Source organism: Emydura macquarii, unplaced genomic scaffold (genome assembly GCF_026122565.2).
Source record: "Emydura macquarii macquarii isolate MOO-44397 ecotype Brisbane River unplaced genomic scaffold, CSIRO-AGI_Emac_v2 contig_3671, whole genome shotgun sequence".
NCBI classification, from domain to species: domain Eukaryota; kingdom Metazoa; phylum Chordata; order Testudines; family Chelidae; genus Emydura; species Emydura macquarii.
In genome coordinates, this window is record NW_027133808.1 from 10,282,695 (window position 1) to 10,301,472 (window position 18,778).

Below are 18,778 nucleotides of genomic sequence, written 5' to 3' on the forward strand. Positions count from 1 at the left end.
CTATTATGGATTAAAAAGACAATGACTAGATGGAAAAGGAGAAACAAAAGAAGTGACAAATTTATAAACTAAATAGTATAGAGAAGGACACTTGAATACTTTGCAACACTTTTGCAAAATACAAAGAGAGTACTCTAAGATGGAAGACAAGCAAACTTGTGAATTAAAAAAAAAAATCTTAAATTACATACGAAAAACTCTATAGAACATACTGCCCCAGGATATTTAAGACAAACAACTTAGAAAGTCTAATTCCCTTTCTGAAACCCACTATGATTAGCTGGAATTAAATTATCTGGGATCAAGTTTAAAGGGCTATTTTCCCCTATCCTTCAAGGCATACATTGGATTCAGTTGGATTCAGGAAGAAACACATTCAATGTTCCATTGAAGCAACTGGCATTGAGTGCTACTGGGGACTATATACTGAACTAACACCTCCACATGTCGTAAATGCAATTTGTCTAATGTAGCTCTTTTTAAGCTTGTGTTATCCATGTCCCAACCAAGCATACGTTGTGGTAACAGCTGACACAAGACAACAGTTTTTAGAACATGGTAGCCTTAGAACAGCACCACAGTCAGACTGAATGAAGGTTCCAGTCTGTCAACATGCAAAGAGGTCACTTAGTTACTCCACAGATTGTGGTCTCTTGGTCACATAAGGGAAACGTGAAAATAGAGATGCATTCATGTAATGTACAATGAATGAAGTTCCTAATATCTGTTTAATTTGAAAAGGAAACTTTATGCTTGCTTCAATTAGAATTTCTAATGTAACACTCAATAAGTAGTACAAAAATAATGCTTTTAGTATCTGTCTCTTTCAATTACATAATTAATCTGAGCTATTGAACGCTTAATTGTTTGGCTGTTCTACCATTTGCACTTTTTTTTTTTTAAACTTAGATCAGTACACAAATTAAGCATTATCTTGATTAACACTTCTTTGAAACTGAATTTAAAGAGGGTCTTCAATGCTTTGTACATCAAAGGCTGACAGATTTATGCTTCCATAAAAGTGACACTGCCCTTTTATTTTTGTTTTCCTGTCCTTGAACAATGCCATTTTCTACAGGGATAAGGAAAAAGAGCTTCTTGACAAAACTGAGTTATTCTTCTAGAAACAAAAGACCATGATACAGCATGCATATTCTATGCTGGTGTAATTATCAACTCAAATATTAACAACACTTGAATTAGAGATTCAATGCTGAATAGCTAACTGCAGAATTAAATGGTAAAAGGAAATTAATATTAACAAACTTTGTGGAATGAAACAACACAATTCAGTCTTGAATTAATATTTAGAGAAATGAAACTTACAAAAGGAAATGAGAAATGCTAAAGTAATTGTATGAGGCGGTGTGAAAAAACATGTAGAGGGGAGGTTCAGATAAAAAGCTACCCTTTATGGATGCCTTACTCTCTGACAATTATACTCACCTTACAAACATGCACTTCTTACTATGACTGAGATCTCTTAACATTTTTAAATGTATTTATAATGAGTGAAGTCTATTGCAATTATATGTCTATAAAATCTGTTTTCTCCTGTTCCAACAAAGAGAATCTAGCACCCCCACCCCAACTATACTGATTGTACATTTAAAGAACTAATTCCTGCCCCTAATCTCGCAGCTCCCCCAAATATTTAGACAACATAGTGATTTTATTTTGCAAATTGGCTTAGAGACTGCACTTTGTTAAGGTCTTCCATTAAGATTTTCTGCACACTTAATAACTGAATCTTATACCATTGTGAAATGGGAATAATTTCCAGGCTGAGCCCATGTATGGAAAAGTTCAGCCAAATACTAGTATTTTTCAAAATTCTAAGCAAAGGAAAGCATTGGGTTATAATGAGACTGGATATAAAATTACCTATATTAAAATGTTTCACTATTTGGTTTGTCAAGGAATGTTAGTATCCCAGCTGTTAAACAAATCATTTGTAAAATAAACCTTCCAAAATGACAAGCATTTCGTTATAATTTAAAAATAAAAATTACTATAGGGCAATGTTCTGGTTTCACTTAAGTTGATAACGAAAGTCTTACTGACTTCAGTGAGACCCTGAATTGGTCCTAAATACATACAGTTAAAAGAATCTTGGCTCCAGGATAAAAAAAAGAATAAACTCACTTGTCAGCTGAGCTTTGGACAGATCCTCTCCACAGCTGCGATCCTGGGTGCTGTCCTGCAGCTTTAGCCATTCCTGTGCTTGAAAAAGGTGAAGTCTGGCCTCTTTTCCAACAGCTGCTGCTACGTTGTTGATTCTGACATACAGAACAGCATGGTCACCTTGATATTTAAAAAAATAAAATCAACTGCTTGTTTTATGTGGATCACACAAAAAAAAAACCTGGAAAGAGTGCCCAGACAGCTATCACACTATCTAATGCATATCACAGATCCAGATGGACCTCTCTTGGCCCCTCACCAGACTACCAAGAGGGGGCCCACTTCACTGAATCTGTGTGCTTTAGACCACTGAGCATGAACAGTGTCCAGTCATTGCCCCTGGTTTGGAATCACTAGCTACAATCTTGAGGTGCAGTTCTTCTGTATTATGCTCCCTACGGAGAGCTAAGACCTCACATTCCAAATGCCCAGCCCCTAGGACGAGTACTGACCCCTCAGTCTCCCTTGTAGTTTAAACACACCCTCTCCCAGAACTACAGCTTTACGGAAGTTCTGGGATCCACAGGTTAATTCTTGAAGTGCATGTGATAGGTGTAACACATAACACACAGACTTTGCATAGGATTCTAAACCACCATTGCTCTTATTCAATTGCACAAGAAATATCCAAATCTATATAAAAATAATAAACCCTGCATGCATTTCCCTGCCTTGGTTTCCTTACCACCTCAGATAATTTTTTGGCTTGGGGTCTGAATCTTCTGGGGCTGTCCAGGGTTCCTCTACTGCAGCAGCACATGGCTTATCTTCTCAACTACAAAGCTTCCCTCTAGGTCACCTTGCTTTGATCTTGGTTGGCCTACGCCCTGCTATGAAAATATGTCTCTCTCTTCCTACCCAAAGCTCCTATGGGTTCTGGGACTCCCTCAAGTTTGTGTCCCACAACCACCACCTGGTTCCTTTGTCCTGTTGCTGGTAATTTTCCATGCATCAAACTCTTTCAAACTCTGGCCCCCTACAGACAAGCTGGAGGAAATGGTTCCACCCACTTCAACCAACCTCCTTAGCATATCTACTGACTACTCATAGTCATTAAGATTAACTAGAAGCAGCACGCTTTGTACCTTGTGTAGGCCAAGCTTACTGCATACGACAGGGGTGGAATGCAGGCCACATGCTACTTGTGTGCCATCCTCTTATTCCCCTTTATTTCAGGGGTGCCCTGCAAGTCACCTCAATCTCCCTCCTGCCTAATCGCCCCTCCTCCCCTACCAGGATTCCCATTCTCCTCTCCCATACCTCACACTCAGCACCTCTGAGTGCACCCCAATTCCTACTTCCCCTATGCTCTCCATACCCCTCAATGAAGAGGTTCTTTGTACCCTCATCCCACCTCCCATGCCAGGGGCTGTGTGCATGTATCCATGCCTGTCACCCTTCTGCTTTCTGTCTGAGTGATAAGTTATCCAGGGTGTCAACATGTTTCACTCTATTGGGAGGACAGGCAGAGACAAGATGGGGTACTGTTATACCAGAAGATGTTAAAGGGTGCCATCAATCTATTGTTTGTTCTGCTGACAATTGCAAAGGTGTTTGAGGTTGTGGTTGTTCTAAAGAGCTGACAGGAGGAGGGAGGGGTAAATGGCCATTGATGCCTAGAACATTCCCTGAAATTTTGCAACTGATTGGATGAGATGCTCAAAAGTTATGATGTTACAGACAGACAGATGATGTCAACTTGAATACAAAGCCTTTGCAAGCCCAGCAAACTACTCTTCATTGTATCTAGTCTGACAAAGATGTGCATACAGACCTATCCGCCAGTAATAGTGGATAGGAATAAAGGCATTGCATGGAACAGCAGTTTTCATAAGAACACCTTCATAATATCAGCCAGAACTCCTAATTTGTAGATAGATTCCCCAAATCATCACCATGTCACCCCATCAAAAGTTCATTTTATTCTATGCCCACTGTCATTGCTTTCAGCTGAAGTCTGCATCATCTTTACTGTAACTAGTTTTCTAACTGTACTTAGAAAACTCTGTAAGAGTAATAAAGAGTCCCTTAATGCTCACGCATCACATTCACGAACATACTCTCTATCCAATAAATGAGTTCCATACATCTCCAACTCATACAGTAGCACAATATACATGTGTTCATGAACATCATTCTCATGATTTCAACTTGTGCAAAATCCTTTCTGGTCTCAGTAACATAAACATACATGTGTGTTATAAACAGTTGCTTAAAAAAAAAAAAAAAGCCTTTGAGATAATTGTCTCCCCTTTTCCTCCCAAATTACCTGCTTAGGGTCCAGGAATTGTTCTATTCAGTTTTGTACTACTGACTGGTTAAAGATGTGATTTCACATTTGAGTTCCCTCAAAACTCTTGGGTGGATACCATCTAGTCCTGGTGACTTATTACCGTTTAATTTATCAATTTGTTCCAAAACCTCCTCTAATGACTCTTCATTCCGGGACAGTTCCTTAGATTTGTCATCTAATGGGGGCTTTCAACTATCCCCATATTGACTAGGTACAGTTTGGTTCATTTAAGATTTTTATTTCATTTGACTCTATACTTTCTTTCACATATAGTGCCACTACTCCACCAGTGTGACCTATTCTGTCCTTCCGATATATTTTCTCCAATTTTTTTTAAACCATCTAGAAGTTCCTCAGTAACATGGTGTATGTGTGTGTGTACATATACACACCAAATACATGGTAGGGTGAAAAGGTTTTATTTGTTTGAGGGTGACTGGCATCACTCATTACTTCGTCATTTGTGAATAAGTCAGTCATCTCCAACTTATGCCAATAAATCCATTTATTCTTCACCACCATGAGATCTCGATATTAAATATAATACATACCTCTCTGCCCTGAAAAGAAAAAATTCTTAGAATTGAGAATTCTAGTTAAAGTCAAAACAATACAAATGGCAAAGAAATAAATTTCTTCAAATTTATGTTGGTATGGTTTGACTTTTAAACTGTAGACACCCACTCCTTTTCCACCCTCTTGTATATTATCTCTAACACTCATAGCTTATTCAGGCACCAATCCTGAAACTGGCTCTGGGCAAGTGGACTCCCATTGACTTCAATAGGGCTCTACACAGGAGCAGAGGTCTGCCACATAGAGCCGGATAGTGGTCTTAGACGGTAAAAACTTGGGGACAGAAATAGTCTTAGACATTGTCTAAGCTATGCATATATGTCTATGCTACAGTATAATGCATATGCATACATACATATGCATATATGTCTATGCTACAGTCTAATAACTCTTTGTCTGCATAAGTAGATTATTCATAAACATGCCCCAATAAAAGACACAAAAACTGGTTTTATAACATTAATTATGAATAACTGATGATCTATACAGAGGTGTTTGCAGAGGAGTCATTTTCTGGGAAACATCCTGATATTTTAAGGGCACATGCATATAGTAAATGGAGAAAGCTACCAGGCTCCTTGAAACTTTCTGATTGAAGAATGTAAAGTATTAAGTGTCATCCTAATTACTATTCAGTGGCTTAACATATAACCCGAGTTACTGTGAAAATTAAACAAACATAATGCAAAATACCCTCAAGATAACTTTTCTTTTATTACCTGGCAACTTTTTTGTAGCCAAAGCTCATAAAGTTCTTGGCTCTGCACTCTATTGCTGTGAGGCCTTGGATAACTCGCTATCCCTCCGTGAGGCCCATTTTTCCCATCTGTAAAATGGGGATAGTGATAGTGATCTCCTATGTAAAGTCTTTGAGACTGACTGATGAAAACACATTAAGAACTAGATATTGTTATTACTGTATAATCTAATGGGATATTTGGACACTGGCAGAGCCAAACTAGATGGTTTGGGATTGCTGAAAGGCCCCTTTGGGTATGGGTACACTGCAATCAAAACCCGTGGCTGGGTTGTGCCAGCTCTCAGGTTTGTGGAGCTCTGGCCAAGGATCTGTTTAACTGTGGTATACACATTGGGGCTTGGGTTAAAGCCCAGGCTCTAGGACTCTGTGAGGTGGGAGGGTCCCAGAGCTAGGGATGCAGCACAAGCCCGAACATCTACACTGCAATTAAACAGCTATTTAGCCTGAGCCCCATGAGTCTGAGTCAGCAGGCTCAGACCAGCCACAGGTTTTTAACTGCAGTATAGACATACCCTTAGTGGTTTACTTCTAAGGCCTGGTTCTACACCTAAAACTTAGGTTGAGGTAGCTACAGCACCCAGGACTATTAACAATTTCATGCCCTGTGCAACATGGGTACCTCGCCTTAACCCCCACTGTCCACCCAGCCAGGTCGATGGAAGAATTCTCTCCCTGACCCAGCAGCTGCTGCTGCCTCTCCAGGGGGGGTGGCTTAACTACAGCGATGGAAAACCTCCCCTTCTTCCGTGGCTGTCGGGAGCATCCACACCGGAGCCGCCGCGCCGCAGCTGAGGCTGTAGAGCGGACATGCCCCAGTCGCCCTTCCAGACCTGCCGCGGGGGCATCATTCGCCGCACAAGAAGTGGCCCGGGGAAGAAGGGGGGGGGGAAGAGACAGGCTGGCGGAGTCGCGTCCTCCGGCTCTTGGCTCAGCGCCGAACCCACTAGGGCAGCAGAAGCGGGGCGGGGCGGGGCGCGGCGCTGCACAAACGGGTCCGCAGCCGGCTCCCGCCCGCGCCCTGAGCGCAGCCCGCGGGCACCTACCGTGGAACTGGAACCGCGCCGCCGGCTGCGCCCCGCCGGAGAAGCGGCCGCGCAGCGTCTTCCCCTGGGCGCCCGGCAGCCACCAGCGGCTGCAGCCCAGGGCCACGCAGAGCAGCAACAGCCGCCCCATCCCCGGCGGCGGGCAGCCGGGCTGCGTCATGGGTCACTTACTCGCGCCCCACCTGTATCACGTGACAGTCCCACGTCCACGGCTAGAGCCGGAGGGAGAACCAATAGGAACAGTCCTGAGCCGTGAGAGCAGGCGGGGGGGCGGAGCCAGCGCCTGACACCTCCCCCCTCCTTTCTGCAGCCGCTACGTGTCCGTTGCTTGGCGTGGCCGTCAGACGGCCACGTGACGTGTCGTGAAACTGTATTTTACGGCGGCCGGGGGAGAATCTGTCGGGGGTTCTTTACACTGTAGCTGCTTTCTGTGGGGTCGCCTCCACACCATCCCCGACCGCACAGACCCGCCTCCTGCCTGCCACGCGCTCCCGACGACAGCGGAAGAAGGGCCGGGCAGGAGTAGCGCTTGACTGCGCACGCGCGCGGGGGGGAAAAAATAAAGGAGGGGGCCCGAATTCGCCTTTCGGCCGCGCGCCGCGGCGGCAGCCCCCGGCGGGCAGCGAGTCGAGTCGCGACGCCGCCGCCCGTGATGTGATGTGAGCGGGGCGGGTGCCGTAAAGTGCGGGTGATGTCGGGGACTTTGGGCCCTGAGGCTGCCGCGGCGCCTTCTGGCTTTGCCAAGCGGCTCCTGGTGACCGGCGGCGCCGGCTTCATGTGAGTAATAACGGGCGCGGGGCGGGGCCTCTGAGCTGCGCTGCCGCCTCCCTGCAGCCCCCGGCCCCGACGGGGGGAGTCTGGCTGCCGGCGGAGGGGCAGCAGCGGGCGCGGGCGGTGGATGCGCCGCTCGGGGCAGGGGGTGAGTCTCTGTCTCTACCCCCCCCCCCCCCTCCGGTTATCTCGCCGCTGGACGCTGCTGCCACCCGCGCTCCTGGCTCGGCCCCCCCCGGGGTTGGGTCTCGGTGGCACGAGCTGCCGCCCATCCAGATCCCTTCGCAGCGGCGCCTTGCGGCTGTCAGGAGCCCCGCCTGGCGTGGGAGGTTCCCCCCCCCCACTTCTCCAAGAGCTGGTGGGGAGATTCCTGCACTCTCCGCTTCTGGCGCTGCGGGCTCCTGCCCTGAGCTCTCCAGTTCCGTGTTGACCGGGGGAGGTTGACCTGGACCAGTGCTTCTTAGCTGCTTACCGTTGTGAGCCGCATATGCAGCTCTCTAGGTGTTGTTATGTGGGCTGCATCCGCACAATAAACATGTTGCGTGTATAGCCCTGAGGATGTGCTGACTGGGCCACAAGCAGGTTGAGGACCGCTGCCTTCAACAGGTCGGACCATGACAATGCGAAAAGCCACTTCGTAGACGGTGCCAGCCTCTGAGTCCCCCCCGTGCCAGCTTCAGCAGTCTGGCCGCACGTTCCGATGCTCAGAGTTGTCTTGCCTTTACTAGTTGCAGTATGAAAAATTTGCGCAAACAGGGCGAGCTGGTGATGGCCCTGGACCTGGAAACTGACAGCTCTGCACTGGCGGATAACTGCAGATAGAATCACACCTCAAAACTACTTAACAGTGCTGCCAAAAGCCCTAATGTAGATGCAGTTACAATGTCTTTTGGGAAGGTGGTGTGTCCCCTAGGAAGGTTTGCTGGTAGAGCTGTATTGTCAAAGCCTTTATAGAACAGACAAGGTAAATCTCTAGGAATCTTTTCTTTATTCCTTTTTAAGAAAAGAAAGGAAAGGAAAGAAAAGCTTTATCTTCAATACAGAATTTGCACCAGGATAACTTAAATTGGTTATAAAATTGATTGGTTAAAGTAGGGCACAAGTCTAGTTTATACTGATTGAGCTTAAATATCTTCCTCACTGACTTCATCTAAATGAGTGTGAAAACAGGTTTTTATCAATTTAAGAATGTGTATACTTAGTGTTTTGCTTCTGTTAGCTAGATTGATTGGCCAAGCAAAGTGAGGTTTACACTCCAGGGCATTTCTCTCTTTTGGTCTGTATAAGTCCGGCCATACTGGATCAAACCAATATTCCATCTAGTCCACTATCCTGTCTTCTGTTAGTGGCCAATACCAGGTGCTTCAGAGGGAATAAACTGAACAGGAATTACTGAGTGATCCATCCCATTGTCTACTCTGTTTCCGGCAGTCAGAGGGATGTCTAGAGTATGGGGTTGCATCCCTGACCAGCTTGACTAATAGCCATTGATGGACCTATCCTCTATGAATTTATCTAATTCTGTTTTGAGCCCACTTACAGTTTTTTGATTCCAGAATTTCAAGGAATGTTTCAGGTGTCAATGGGCAGAATCCTTTGCTTTTGGTGAAAAACAGAAAACTGGAAGGGAGAGAAAAGGAAGCCACATAAGTGCTCCTTGCATTTAGATAGCAAATCTAGCAACTGAAGTAGATCAAAGAACTGGTTAATAAAAGCTGTGAATGCCTTCCAGCATACATTCCCCACCCCCCCATCTCAGCTCTGCTCTTCCTCCTAATAGTTTAAAAGTGTTGACAACCTGAATGACTTATCTCCAAGACAGAAACAAAAGATATCAGAATGGTGGGGTGGCATGGGAAAGGGAGGGCATGGCTGAGAGAATGGAAGACCCTTGCATGGGGGGAAGGTGGGAGCACATGGACTCACTGGCTCAGGGAATCCAGTAAAGGAGATTACAGGGAAAATGGAGTATAGTATGGGCAGAGAGGGCAACAAGGAATGCACAGGGCCTCCTGGCTTGGAGGGAGAATAGAGGACAATAGTATGGGAGGGAGTATGGGGGGGCATACAGCCCCTTGATTAGGGGTGGAGTGAGAAGAATTGGCAAGAGTCCCTGAAATAGAGGGGAATGTGAGGGTGGCCCACAGGGAGCTTGGGGTGGGGAGGGGGAAATGAAAGTAAGCAAGGTGCCCCTGGTGTGTGCAATGTGCCCATTCCCTCTTATCCTTCCTACCCATATCAGGTTCTGTGTGACCCTCCCATTCTCCCTTCTGCCCAGAAGTGTCAGAAACTGCTAGGTTTGCTAACCAGCTGCAAGGGGCTCTGCAAATTGGCAAATTTAAGATCGAGGAATGTACAAAAATAAATTCTGAAATGTGCATAGGTGTAGCAACTAATGTAATATATAAATGGAACCATGATAAGTGAAAACAAATCTGTGGGTTCATAGTGTGTTAAAGCACAGGCTATTGAGACACTATTGATGTGGCAGATCAGCTCTTTAAGGTAACACACGTGCTTGCAAACAATCATGTGTTTAACTCTGTGCAGTGAAACCACACACCTATAAATGTCACGGCCATATGTAAGTTTGCAGGATTCTGGCCAAAAATATGCTGCTATCTAGGTTATACAGTTTATTAGAAAATTATTAAATTTGAACAAATGAGAATCTAATTGATTTTGTGGGGGATGAGTTAAAGCATCAAAACTTTAATTATAGAATAAAATTATTTCTCTAGCTTCTAATTTACTAACATTACATGCTGATGAAAAAGCATTACAAAGCAACACTAGCAAAATTTTTAAAAACAATTAATTTTTGTGTCAATTAGTGTTTTGTTTGTAAGCATCTGATATCCTAAAGTTATTGTAATTTAAAACAGGATTATTCTTTTGTTTTAAACCTGCAGTGCATCACATGTGGTTGTGTCGCTTGTAGAAAACTATCCAAACTATCTGATTATAAATCTAGATAAGGTAAGTTTTTTGGGGTTTTTTTTCTCTCTAAAGAAATGTGGAAAAAAGAATAAATTAACCTACAATATGTTGAAAGTTGGCTTGATGTGGAAAATTTTACATTAGACATTGAATTTCTTAAAATTCAGAGTTGGGATGTTTTATGTGCTAATTTAGGGCCTGATCCAAAGCCCAATTCTCAAAGCCCAGCTCAATTCTGCTAACATGTTTTTTATTTCACATGCCTTAACTCTAAGCAAACAAAGTATTTTTATTTGGAGTTTCAATGAGTTTCAAATCAGCTTCTCAGCCATGTTATGCTTTCTACGGTGGATTTGAAATTGTTACTTCAGACAGCATATTTGGTTAGAGTTGCTCAACTGCAGATCCCACCAACTCAATCCCTGAAAACCTCCAGGGAAGAGCACCTAAAAATTCAGACTCTTCAGCTCTACAGTAAACTCTTTGCACTTCCATAATATAAACAATCACAATGGCATGTGTTCTGATAGTCTGAACCAATCCTGAAAATATGTACAGAAGCTTAATTTACTCATGTAAGTATCCCACTGAAGCAAATGCTTAATCATATGTCTATTTTTAGAATCAGGGACCTATAATGTTATCTCTCGGGGGGGGAAAATAGTTGGGGAATTTTAAAAAGAGGCTCACTAAAATGCTGCTTCTGCCAAAATTTAATATTTTACTCCAAAATTATAGAAAATTAAAGGGCCCACAAAGAGATTGTGTCTAAACTTTGAGCCTGTTTTCAATTGAAGCATGAAACAGAAGCATTTTAGTCCTGCCATTGCACTGATGCAGCTGTAGCATGTCTGGTGAAGATGCTGCATGCCAATGGGAGAGTGCTTTTCAGTCAGCATAATTACTCCACCTCCATTAGAGGCTGAAGCTATGTTGTCAGGAGAGCACTGACAACGTTGGTGTGGACAGCGCTTAGGTTGCTCAGGGGGTGTCTTTTTCACACTCCTGAGCAAAGTGAATTACATCAACTTAAGAGGTAGTGTAGACCTGCCCTAAACATTAAGGTGCTGTGCAGGGCGTCTCGCTGATGCCACCAATGCTGCATCCTGAGGGTATAGAGATCCATCAGTCCATCCAGAAGCTTTAAGGGCAGTTTGTTAATACATACTAGACAAAATAGCATTTTAAAATATTCAAACCTTTTCATATCCTAGTGTGTATCCAATTAGTTCTTGTATGAAGTGCAAAGAGTTAAGTGTTTTGACTGGTCACAATATTTTCTGTGCTCCTTTGCCTAAAAGTATGTGAGGTCACTAATTAGCCTTGGAGTTGTGATATTATGCAATATAATATGCACTCTAAACTTATTTAGATACCTCTGAGAATTTGTGCACAAAGTTGCCTATACAACCTGTCACTTGTTAATGATGGATCTATCTATAGAATAATGGCAGTCTTTTGAAATCTTCAGTGAATTAATCTAATTTTCAGCAGTTCTTTGAAGCAGATGATATCTGAAAGATTGTGGGGGGGGAAAAATCCCATTTAGAGACAACTCAGTTGACAACTTCCGTACATTCCTCCCTCTCTATTAGAGGGCATTCATATGAAAATGTCTCTGTTTTGAAGGACTTCAACTGTTTCTCATTTTTATTTGCCCATCTCATAATCCTCTGTTTTGGCTACCAAATGATCACAGAGAACTGTTGTTGATAAGATAAGAGTGAGCAGATGGATCAATTCTGGGGGACTGGGTTCGAAGCTGATTATTGCTAAAGATTTTTGCATTCACCAGATAATGATACACAATATACCTTTTAAATAGAAAAATTTTATCTCTCAGCAAATCTATTTTAAACAGTAGCCATAGCACTTTCTTGAAGAAACAATATGTACTTCTCCTCAAGGCTGTTAATTAGAGACTGCTCAATAAATAAGCAGGATCTAGTATAGAATCTTACAAGAAAACTCATCTTTGTGGTGTTAATCTGTTTTTTTTTTTTCTTAAGCTGGACTATTGTGCAAGTTTGAAGAATCTTGAAACCATTTCTGAAAAGCAAAACTACAAGTTTATCCAGGTACGGCAGATTTTTTAGTAGCAGATAAACAAGTTATGGTTGCAAGTCTCTGAGATTAAACAGGCTGTCATATCTTGGCTTCTGCAGAACTGAGACCTGATTTGGGAATCTGTCTTTTTCTTTTCATAGAATGCTGGCTTCTACTTTTGATTACACTGCAGCAAAACGATAGACTTCCACTTTTGACCATATGTATATTGGTATCCACATAGCATATTACTGCATACTTCTGATACAGTGCTAGAATCTAAAAGTACGTGCCACCACCACATAGGGCAACCCCTCAAAAATGGAAATACGTAATTATAGAATAAAGGTTGGAATTTAATCAAGCCTCTGCATGATGATGAGTGATCTTTGTTTTACTTTTGTAACTTCTGGGCTAACTTTATGAATAACTGTACTTTGGAGTATCAAATACAGACCACTGCCAGAGCAGGATACTGAATTATATGGGCTGCTCATATGTTCTGTTATGTAAATTCCTGTGCTCAGGTTGATCAGCTAGTAATGTTATCTGTTCCGTGACTTAAAATCTCAAATGTGCTGGGAACATTTCACAGATGTGTGCTTAAATATAGCCTGTCTGTTTAGAAGTCTTAAATATCTGTAAATCTTGTGGCTTCCTCTTTCCCACTGCTCAAATAATCAGTTTAGTAACATAATTGTAAACAAGTGAAATACTATGAGTTCAATGGAGTGAGAGCTAAGGAGGCATATGGCATTGCTGAAGAAGTGGTATATATAGCTTTATGAAGGTTACCAGTTTAAACTCACTTTGATACCTTTGCCCTAGTCAGACTGACACAATGCCACTTATAGGGTGGCATGATATGGAATCATGGGAATGAGTTGAGCATAGACAGAAGGATGACCTTGTATGTGCAGTAGTTATGAGTATTGGAGCAGAAATTTAAGATGAGAACACAGACATAGAATCATAGAATATTAGAGTTGGAAGGAACCTCAGGAGGTCATCTAGTCCAACCCCCTGCTCAAAGCAGGACTAACCTCAACTATATCATCCCAACCAGGGCTTTGTCAAGCCTCAGCTTAAAAACCTCTAAGGATGGAGATTCTACCACCTCCCTAGGAAACCCATTCCAGTGCTTCGCCACCCTCCTAGTAAAAAACTTTTTCCTAATGTCCAACCTAGACCTCCTGCCCTGCAACTTGAGACCGTTGCTCCTTGTTCTGTCATCTGCCACCACCGAGAACAGCCTAGCCCCATCCTCTGTGGAACCCCCTTTCAGGTAGTTAAAGGCCGCTATCAAATCCCCCCTCACTCTTCTCTTTTGCAGATTAAACAAGCCCAGTTCCCTCAGCCTCTCCTCATAAGTCCTGTGCTCCAGCCCCCTAATCATTTTTGTTGCCCTCCGCTGCACTCTCTCTAACTTGTCCACCTCCTTTTTGTAGTGGGGGGCCCAAAACTGGACACAATATTCTAAATGCGGCCTCACCAACGCCGAATAGAGGGGAATAATCACTTCCCGTGACCTGCTGGCAATGCCCCTCCTAATGCAGCCCAATATTCCATTAGCCTTCTTGACAACCAGGGCACACTGCTGACTCACATCCAGCTTTTTATCCACTGTTACCCCCAGGTCCTTTTCTGCAGAGCTGCTGCCCAGCTCGTCGGTCCCCAGTCTATAGCTGTGCATGGGATTCTTCCTTCCTAAGTGGAGGACTCTGCACTTTTCTTTGTTGAACCTCATTAGATTTCTTTTGGCCCAATCCTCCAGTTTGTTTAGGTCACTCTGTATCCTATCCCTATCTTCCAGGGTATCTACCACTCCCCCCAGCTTAGTGTCGTCCGCAAACTTGCTGAGGGTGCAATCTACCCCATCCTCCAGATCATTAATAAAGATGTTGAACAAAACCGACCCCTGGGGAACTCCGCTTGTGACCGGTTGCCAGCTAGACATGGAGCCATTGATCAATACTCGTTGAGCCCTATGCTCTAGCCAGTTCTCTATCCATTTTATAGTCCATTCATCCAACCCATACTTCTTTAACTTGCTGATAAGAATACTGTGAGAGACAGTATCAAAAGCTTTGCTAAAGTCAAGGTATATCACATCCACCGCCTTCCCTACATCCACAGAGCCAGTCACCTCATCATAGAAAGCAATCAGGTTGGTCAGGCATGACTTTCCCTTGGTGAATCTGTGTTGACTGTTCCTGATCACCTTCCTCTCTTCCAAGTGCCTTAAAATGGATTCCTTAAGGACCTGCTCCATGATTTTTCCAGGGATTGAGGTGAGACTGACCGGTGTGTAGTTCCCTGGATCCTCTTTCCTCCCTTTTTTGAAGATGGGCACTATATTTGCTTTTTTCCAGTCCTCAGGGACCTCCCCCTGTTGCCACGAGCTTTCAAAGATAATAGCCAATGGCTCTGAAATCACCTCAGCCAACTCCCTCAGCACCCTCGGGTGCATTGCATCCGGCCCCATGGACTTGTGAATGTCCAATCCTTCTAAATAGTCTTGAACCCATTCCTTCTGCACTGTGGGATGTTCGCCTCCTTCCCATTCTGTGCCACCCCAGTACAGCAGTCTGGGAGCTGATCTTGTCTGTGAAGACAGAGGCAAAAAAGGCATTGAGTACCTCAGCTTTCTCCACATCCTCTGTCACTAGGTCGCCTCCCTCATTCTCTAAGGGGCCCACACTTTCCCGAATCTTCCTCTTGTTGGCAACATGCCTGTAGAAACCCTTCTTGTTCCCCTTCACGTCCCTTGCTAGCTGCAACTCCAGTTGTGCTTTGGCCTTCCTGATTTCATTCCTGCACGTTCGAGCAGTGTTTATATAATCCTCCCTAGTCATCTGACCAAGCTTCCACTTCTTGTAAGCTTCTTTTTTGCGTTTAAGTTCACCAAGGACATCTTTGTTAAGCCAAGCTGGACGCCTACCATATTTGCTATTCTTTCTGCAAATTGGGATGGTTTGCTCTTGTGCCCTCAATAAGGTCTCTTTAAAATACAGCCAGCTCTCTTGGGTTCCTTTCCCCCTCATATTAGTCTCCCAGGGAATCCTGCCCATCAGTTCCCTGAGGGAGTCAGTCTGCGTTTCTGAAGTCCATGGTCCGTATCCTGCTGTTCTCCTTTCTTCCTTTCGTCAGGATCCTGAACTCGACCATCTCATGGTCACTGCTGCCTAGGTTGCCACCCACTTCTACTTCCCCTACCAAATCTTCCCTGTTTGTGAGCAGCATGAATCCTGAATTTCTGTGACTAAGGGCTTGTCTAAATAGGGGAGTTTCTTTGGTATGTTTTTTTTTTTTTTCAGGGTAACCAGTTTGGTGTTGGTAGATCAGCTGATTGGCCTGTTATGGAGGGTATGCTGCTGTTGAGCAGGTGCTGTTGGCTGATCATAGAACTTGGAAACACACAGAAGGTTAATGATGGTGAATTTGCGAATTGTTTTGGGGCCATTGATGAGACCCAGGTGCCCAGTCTTTGTCCCCAACACCAGACCTCAGAGTTTGTTGTGATAAAAGTGTATTTCACCAGGGTGCTGCAAAACCTGATTGATCACCATGAAAGGACCACCAGTGTTAATATGGGAAGGTCTGTGCTGGTAGGAACTTTAGAAACTCAGCATTGTTTTATGCAAGGAAGAATGGAACACTTGCTCCCAAGACCATTATGGACATGAATGCTGGTGTGATTCCTCCTGTCATTCTGAGAGCTTTCCCTCTGCTTCCCTGGTTTATGAAGGGTGCTTGGATGAACAGCAAGACAGGTTTCCTTTGTAAAATACCCTAACTGGTCAGGGAACCAAGGTCAAGGAAGTGAATGAGGCATGACTGCTGATATAATAGGTACTTGACTTCATGAATATGAACTTGTCATGAGCTGGAATCACAAAGGGGCAAATGGGTACATGCCAGTATTTAAACAGGATGGTAGCATCTAGTCAAGGTGATCCCGGAGCAGTAGAGGGCACGCAGTTAAACAGGCTGACCCAGATGCGAAGCAGTGCAATGTGGAATGGCAGTGGAAGGACTTCCAGAAGTGGTATAGTTAATTTAAAATAGGGACGAGTCTACACAAACCATATTCCAGTATAACTCACTCCAAAATAGCCGTGTATCTTCCGAAGAGGATTATTTAAAGTGGGACAAGATGCCAGATATGTTTTTAAAAAAGAATGTGTGTGGACATAAGGCAGTTTGTACCTAATCTCTTTTCTATATAGAAAAGCCCTAACAGTATTTTGAGAAACAGTAGCATACCCTAAATTGGATTAGATTGTTGTCCCCTCTTCTTTTAAAAACAATATACTTGTATGGTAAAGAGCTTCTTTTCCCTGGTGGATCATAGGGATTATTCTGCAAGTTACTTTAACCCTATGTGCCTTACCTTCCTCATTTGTAAAATAGGGATAATACTTAATTACACATCTCACAGTGGTATGTGGCTTAATTAGTGCATGTTTGTAAAGTGCTTCTGAAACTGAGAAACTTATAAATGCAAAATGCAAACTGAGAAACTTATAAATGCAAAATGTTAATGGAAAAGATAACTAGGCTGGTGATATATTTTAAGGTTATGAGAGCAATAATTCACAATGAAGTACGTAGCTATACCAAGTACTACATGTGAGACATTACAAGGGCCAGAACCAAAAGCCCGAAGGTTCTAATATTTGTGTATGATTTTAAGAGTATTAGCATTATTCAGCATTCCCCACTGAAAATTACCAGAGTTTTGGTAGCTCCTCTGAAAGATGTATTTCTCTAGAGGTACCGTGAGGAACACATTATTTTAAATCCTTTACCTACTTTTTGCAAACTCTAATTTCCATAAAAATGGGAACTTAGCAACCTACAGTAGAGTTGTCAAAATCTGGGAACCTTCAGTAGCGAAGGCTGAGTGATGCTGTTTAAAGAGCATTTACTAGTGTGTTTTAGCTTTGGGGTGGAGAAATAGGAAAACGTCAATGTAATCTTTGTGTGTGGGGGGGACATTATGAGCAAAGGTAAACCAGCACCTTAGCCTGTGTAGCTATACAAAATAGTTACATTACTGGAACAAGCCAGTTGGTTGCCTTGATTCTGAAAACTATAAACTAGAACTAGATCCTAGTATGATCTTCAGTTCATCTTCCATTTTATAAAACCACTAGATGTTGCTGTTCATGCACGTATGACTCGTGATATCTTTACGGTTTATGTATAATGTAGCTAAAACTTGTTGTTAGCTCAAATTCTAGTATTGGAGATGTTTGTTAAATATCTAGTGGTAGTAATTTTAGCTCCATTTTTAATGGATAATATACATAAATAATCCTGAGATTTAAAAAGTAAATATGATTCTGAATACACTGGAGAGCCTTGCTTAAAGCATGAAGTACACTTCTATTTCCTCGTTTTTAGAGAGAGCTCTAGTTTGTTGGCCAAAATTTAATTACAGAGAAAAATCTACAAAAAGAGCAGTTTTTGAATAACTTAAAAAAAAAATTGGGTATGTCATTCCTTTCTTTGTTTTTAGATATTTTTGCTTGCTCTTTTGAACACTTAAATTTTTTTCATACGGACAGTCTTAATTTTCTTTTACCTGGTTTTCTTCTGCTTTCAAATAACAGAACTTCTGACCATGTGGCTTAGCACACAAATTCTGGCTTCATGAAGATGATCTTAGAGAAGAGTTTTTTCACTTGCTATTTCTGTGATAGTTCACATTCCAAATCATGAAAATGCATATTAACAGAGCCCTGCGTGGATACAAAAATGTGGCACCGCATTCGAGATCATCCACGTCTGTCTGACCCGCAAACCACACTCCATGCATTATATCTATCTGCATCGCACCCGCACCCCTGGGTCGACAATCAAGTGTTTGGCACCCCCTCACCCCCACTTCTGCCACCTCTCAAGCTGGGCAACAGCTGATCGGCAGCCAGCCCAGGGTCCTTGTCGGACAGCTGATTGGGCTGGTGGGGAGGAGGAATGGGAACAGGTGAAAGCGGTCTGGGCTGCCTGCAGGATGGGGAGGAAGGGGATGTGGGCTGCTGGGGGGGGAGTTAGGAGAAAAGTGAAGGAGGGGGATGAGGGGAGCAAGTGGTTGGCTTTCCACTGGGAGCCTCTGGAGCTGGGCTAAGGGAAGGCTTTCTTCTCAGCCTCCAGTGGTCC

The 18,778-nt window shown here is 43.3% G+C and overlaps 2 protein-coding genes across 3 annotated transcripts in view; one reads left to right on the forward strand and one right to left on the reverse strand.

Moving 5' to 3' along the window:
* GPR180 (G protein-coupled receptor 180) overlaps positions 1-6,991 on the reverse strand; it is a 29,616-nt gene extending 22,625 nt beyond the window's left edge. Inside the window, exons 1-2 of the mRNA XM_067536917.1 lie at positions 6,857-6,991; positions 2,146-2,304 (exon numbers count right to left, since the gene is read on the reverse strand). Of these exons, the coding sequence (XP_067393018.1) occupies positions 2,146-2,304; positions 6,857-6,986 (289 nt within the window). The 5' untranslated portion in view covers positions 6,987-6,991. The remainder of the gene's footprint in view (positions 1-2,145; positions 2,305-6,856) is intronic.
* Positions 6,992-7,169: 178 nt separating this feature from the next.
* TGDS (TDP-glucose 4,6-dehydratase) overlaps positions 7,170-18,778 on the forward strand; it is a 28,655-nt gene continuing 17,046 nt past the window's right edge. For both annotated transcript variants that reach the window (XM_067536918.1, XM_067536919.1), the window contains exons 1-3: positions 7,170-7,633; positions 10,540-10,606; positions 12,577-12,645. In XM_067536918.1, the coding sequence (XP_067393019.1) occupies positions 7,548-7,633; positions 10,540-10,606; positions 12,577-12,645 (222 nt within the window). In that variant the 5' untranslated portion in view covers positions 7,170-7,547. The remainder of the gene's footprint in view (positions 7,634-10,539; positions 10,607-12,576; positions 12,646-18,778) is intronic.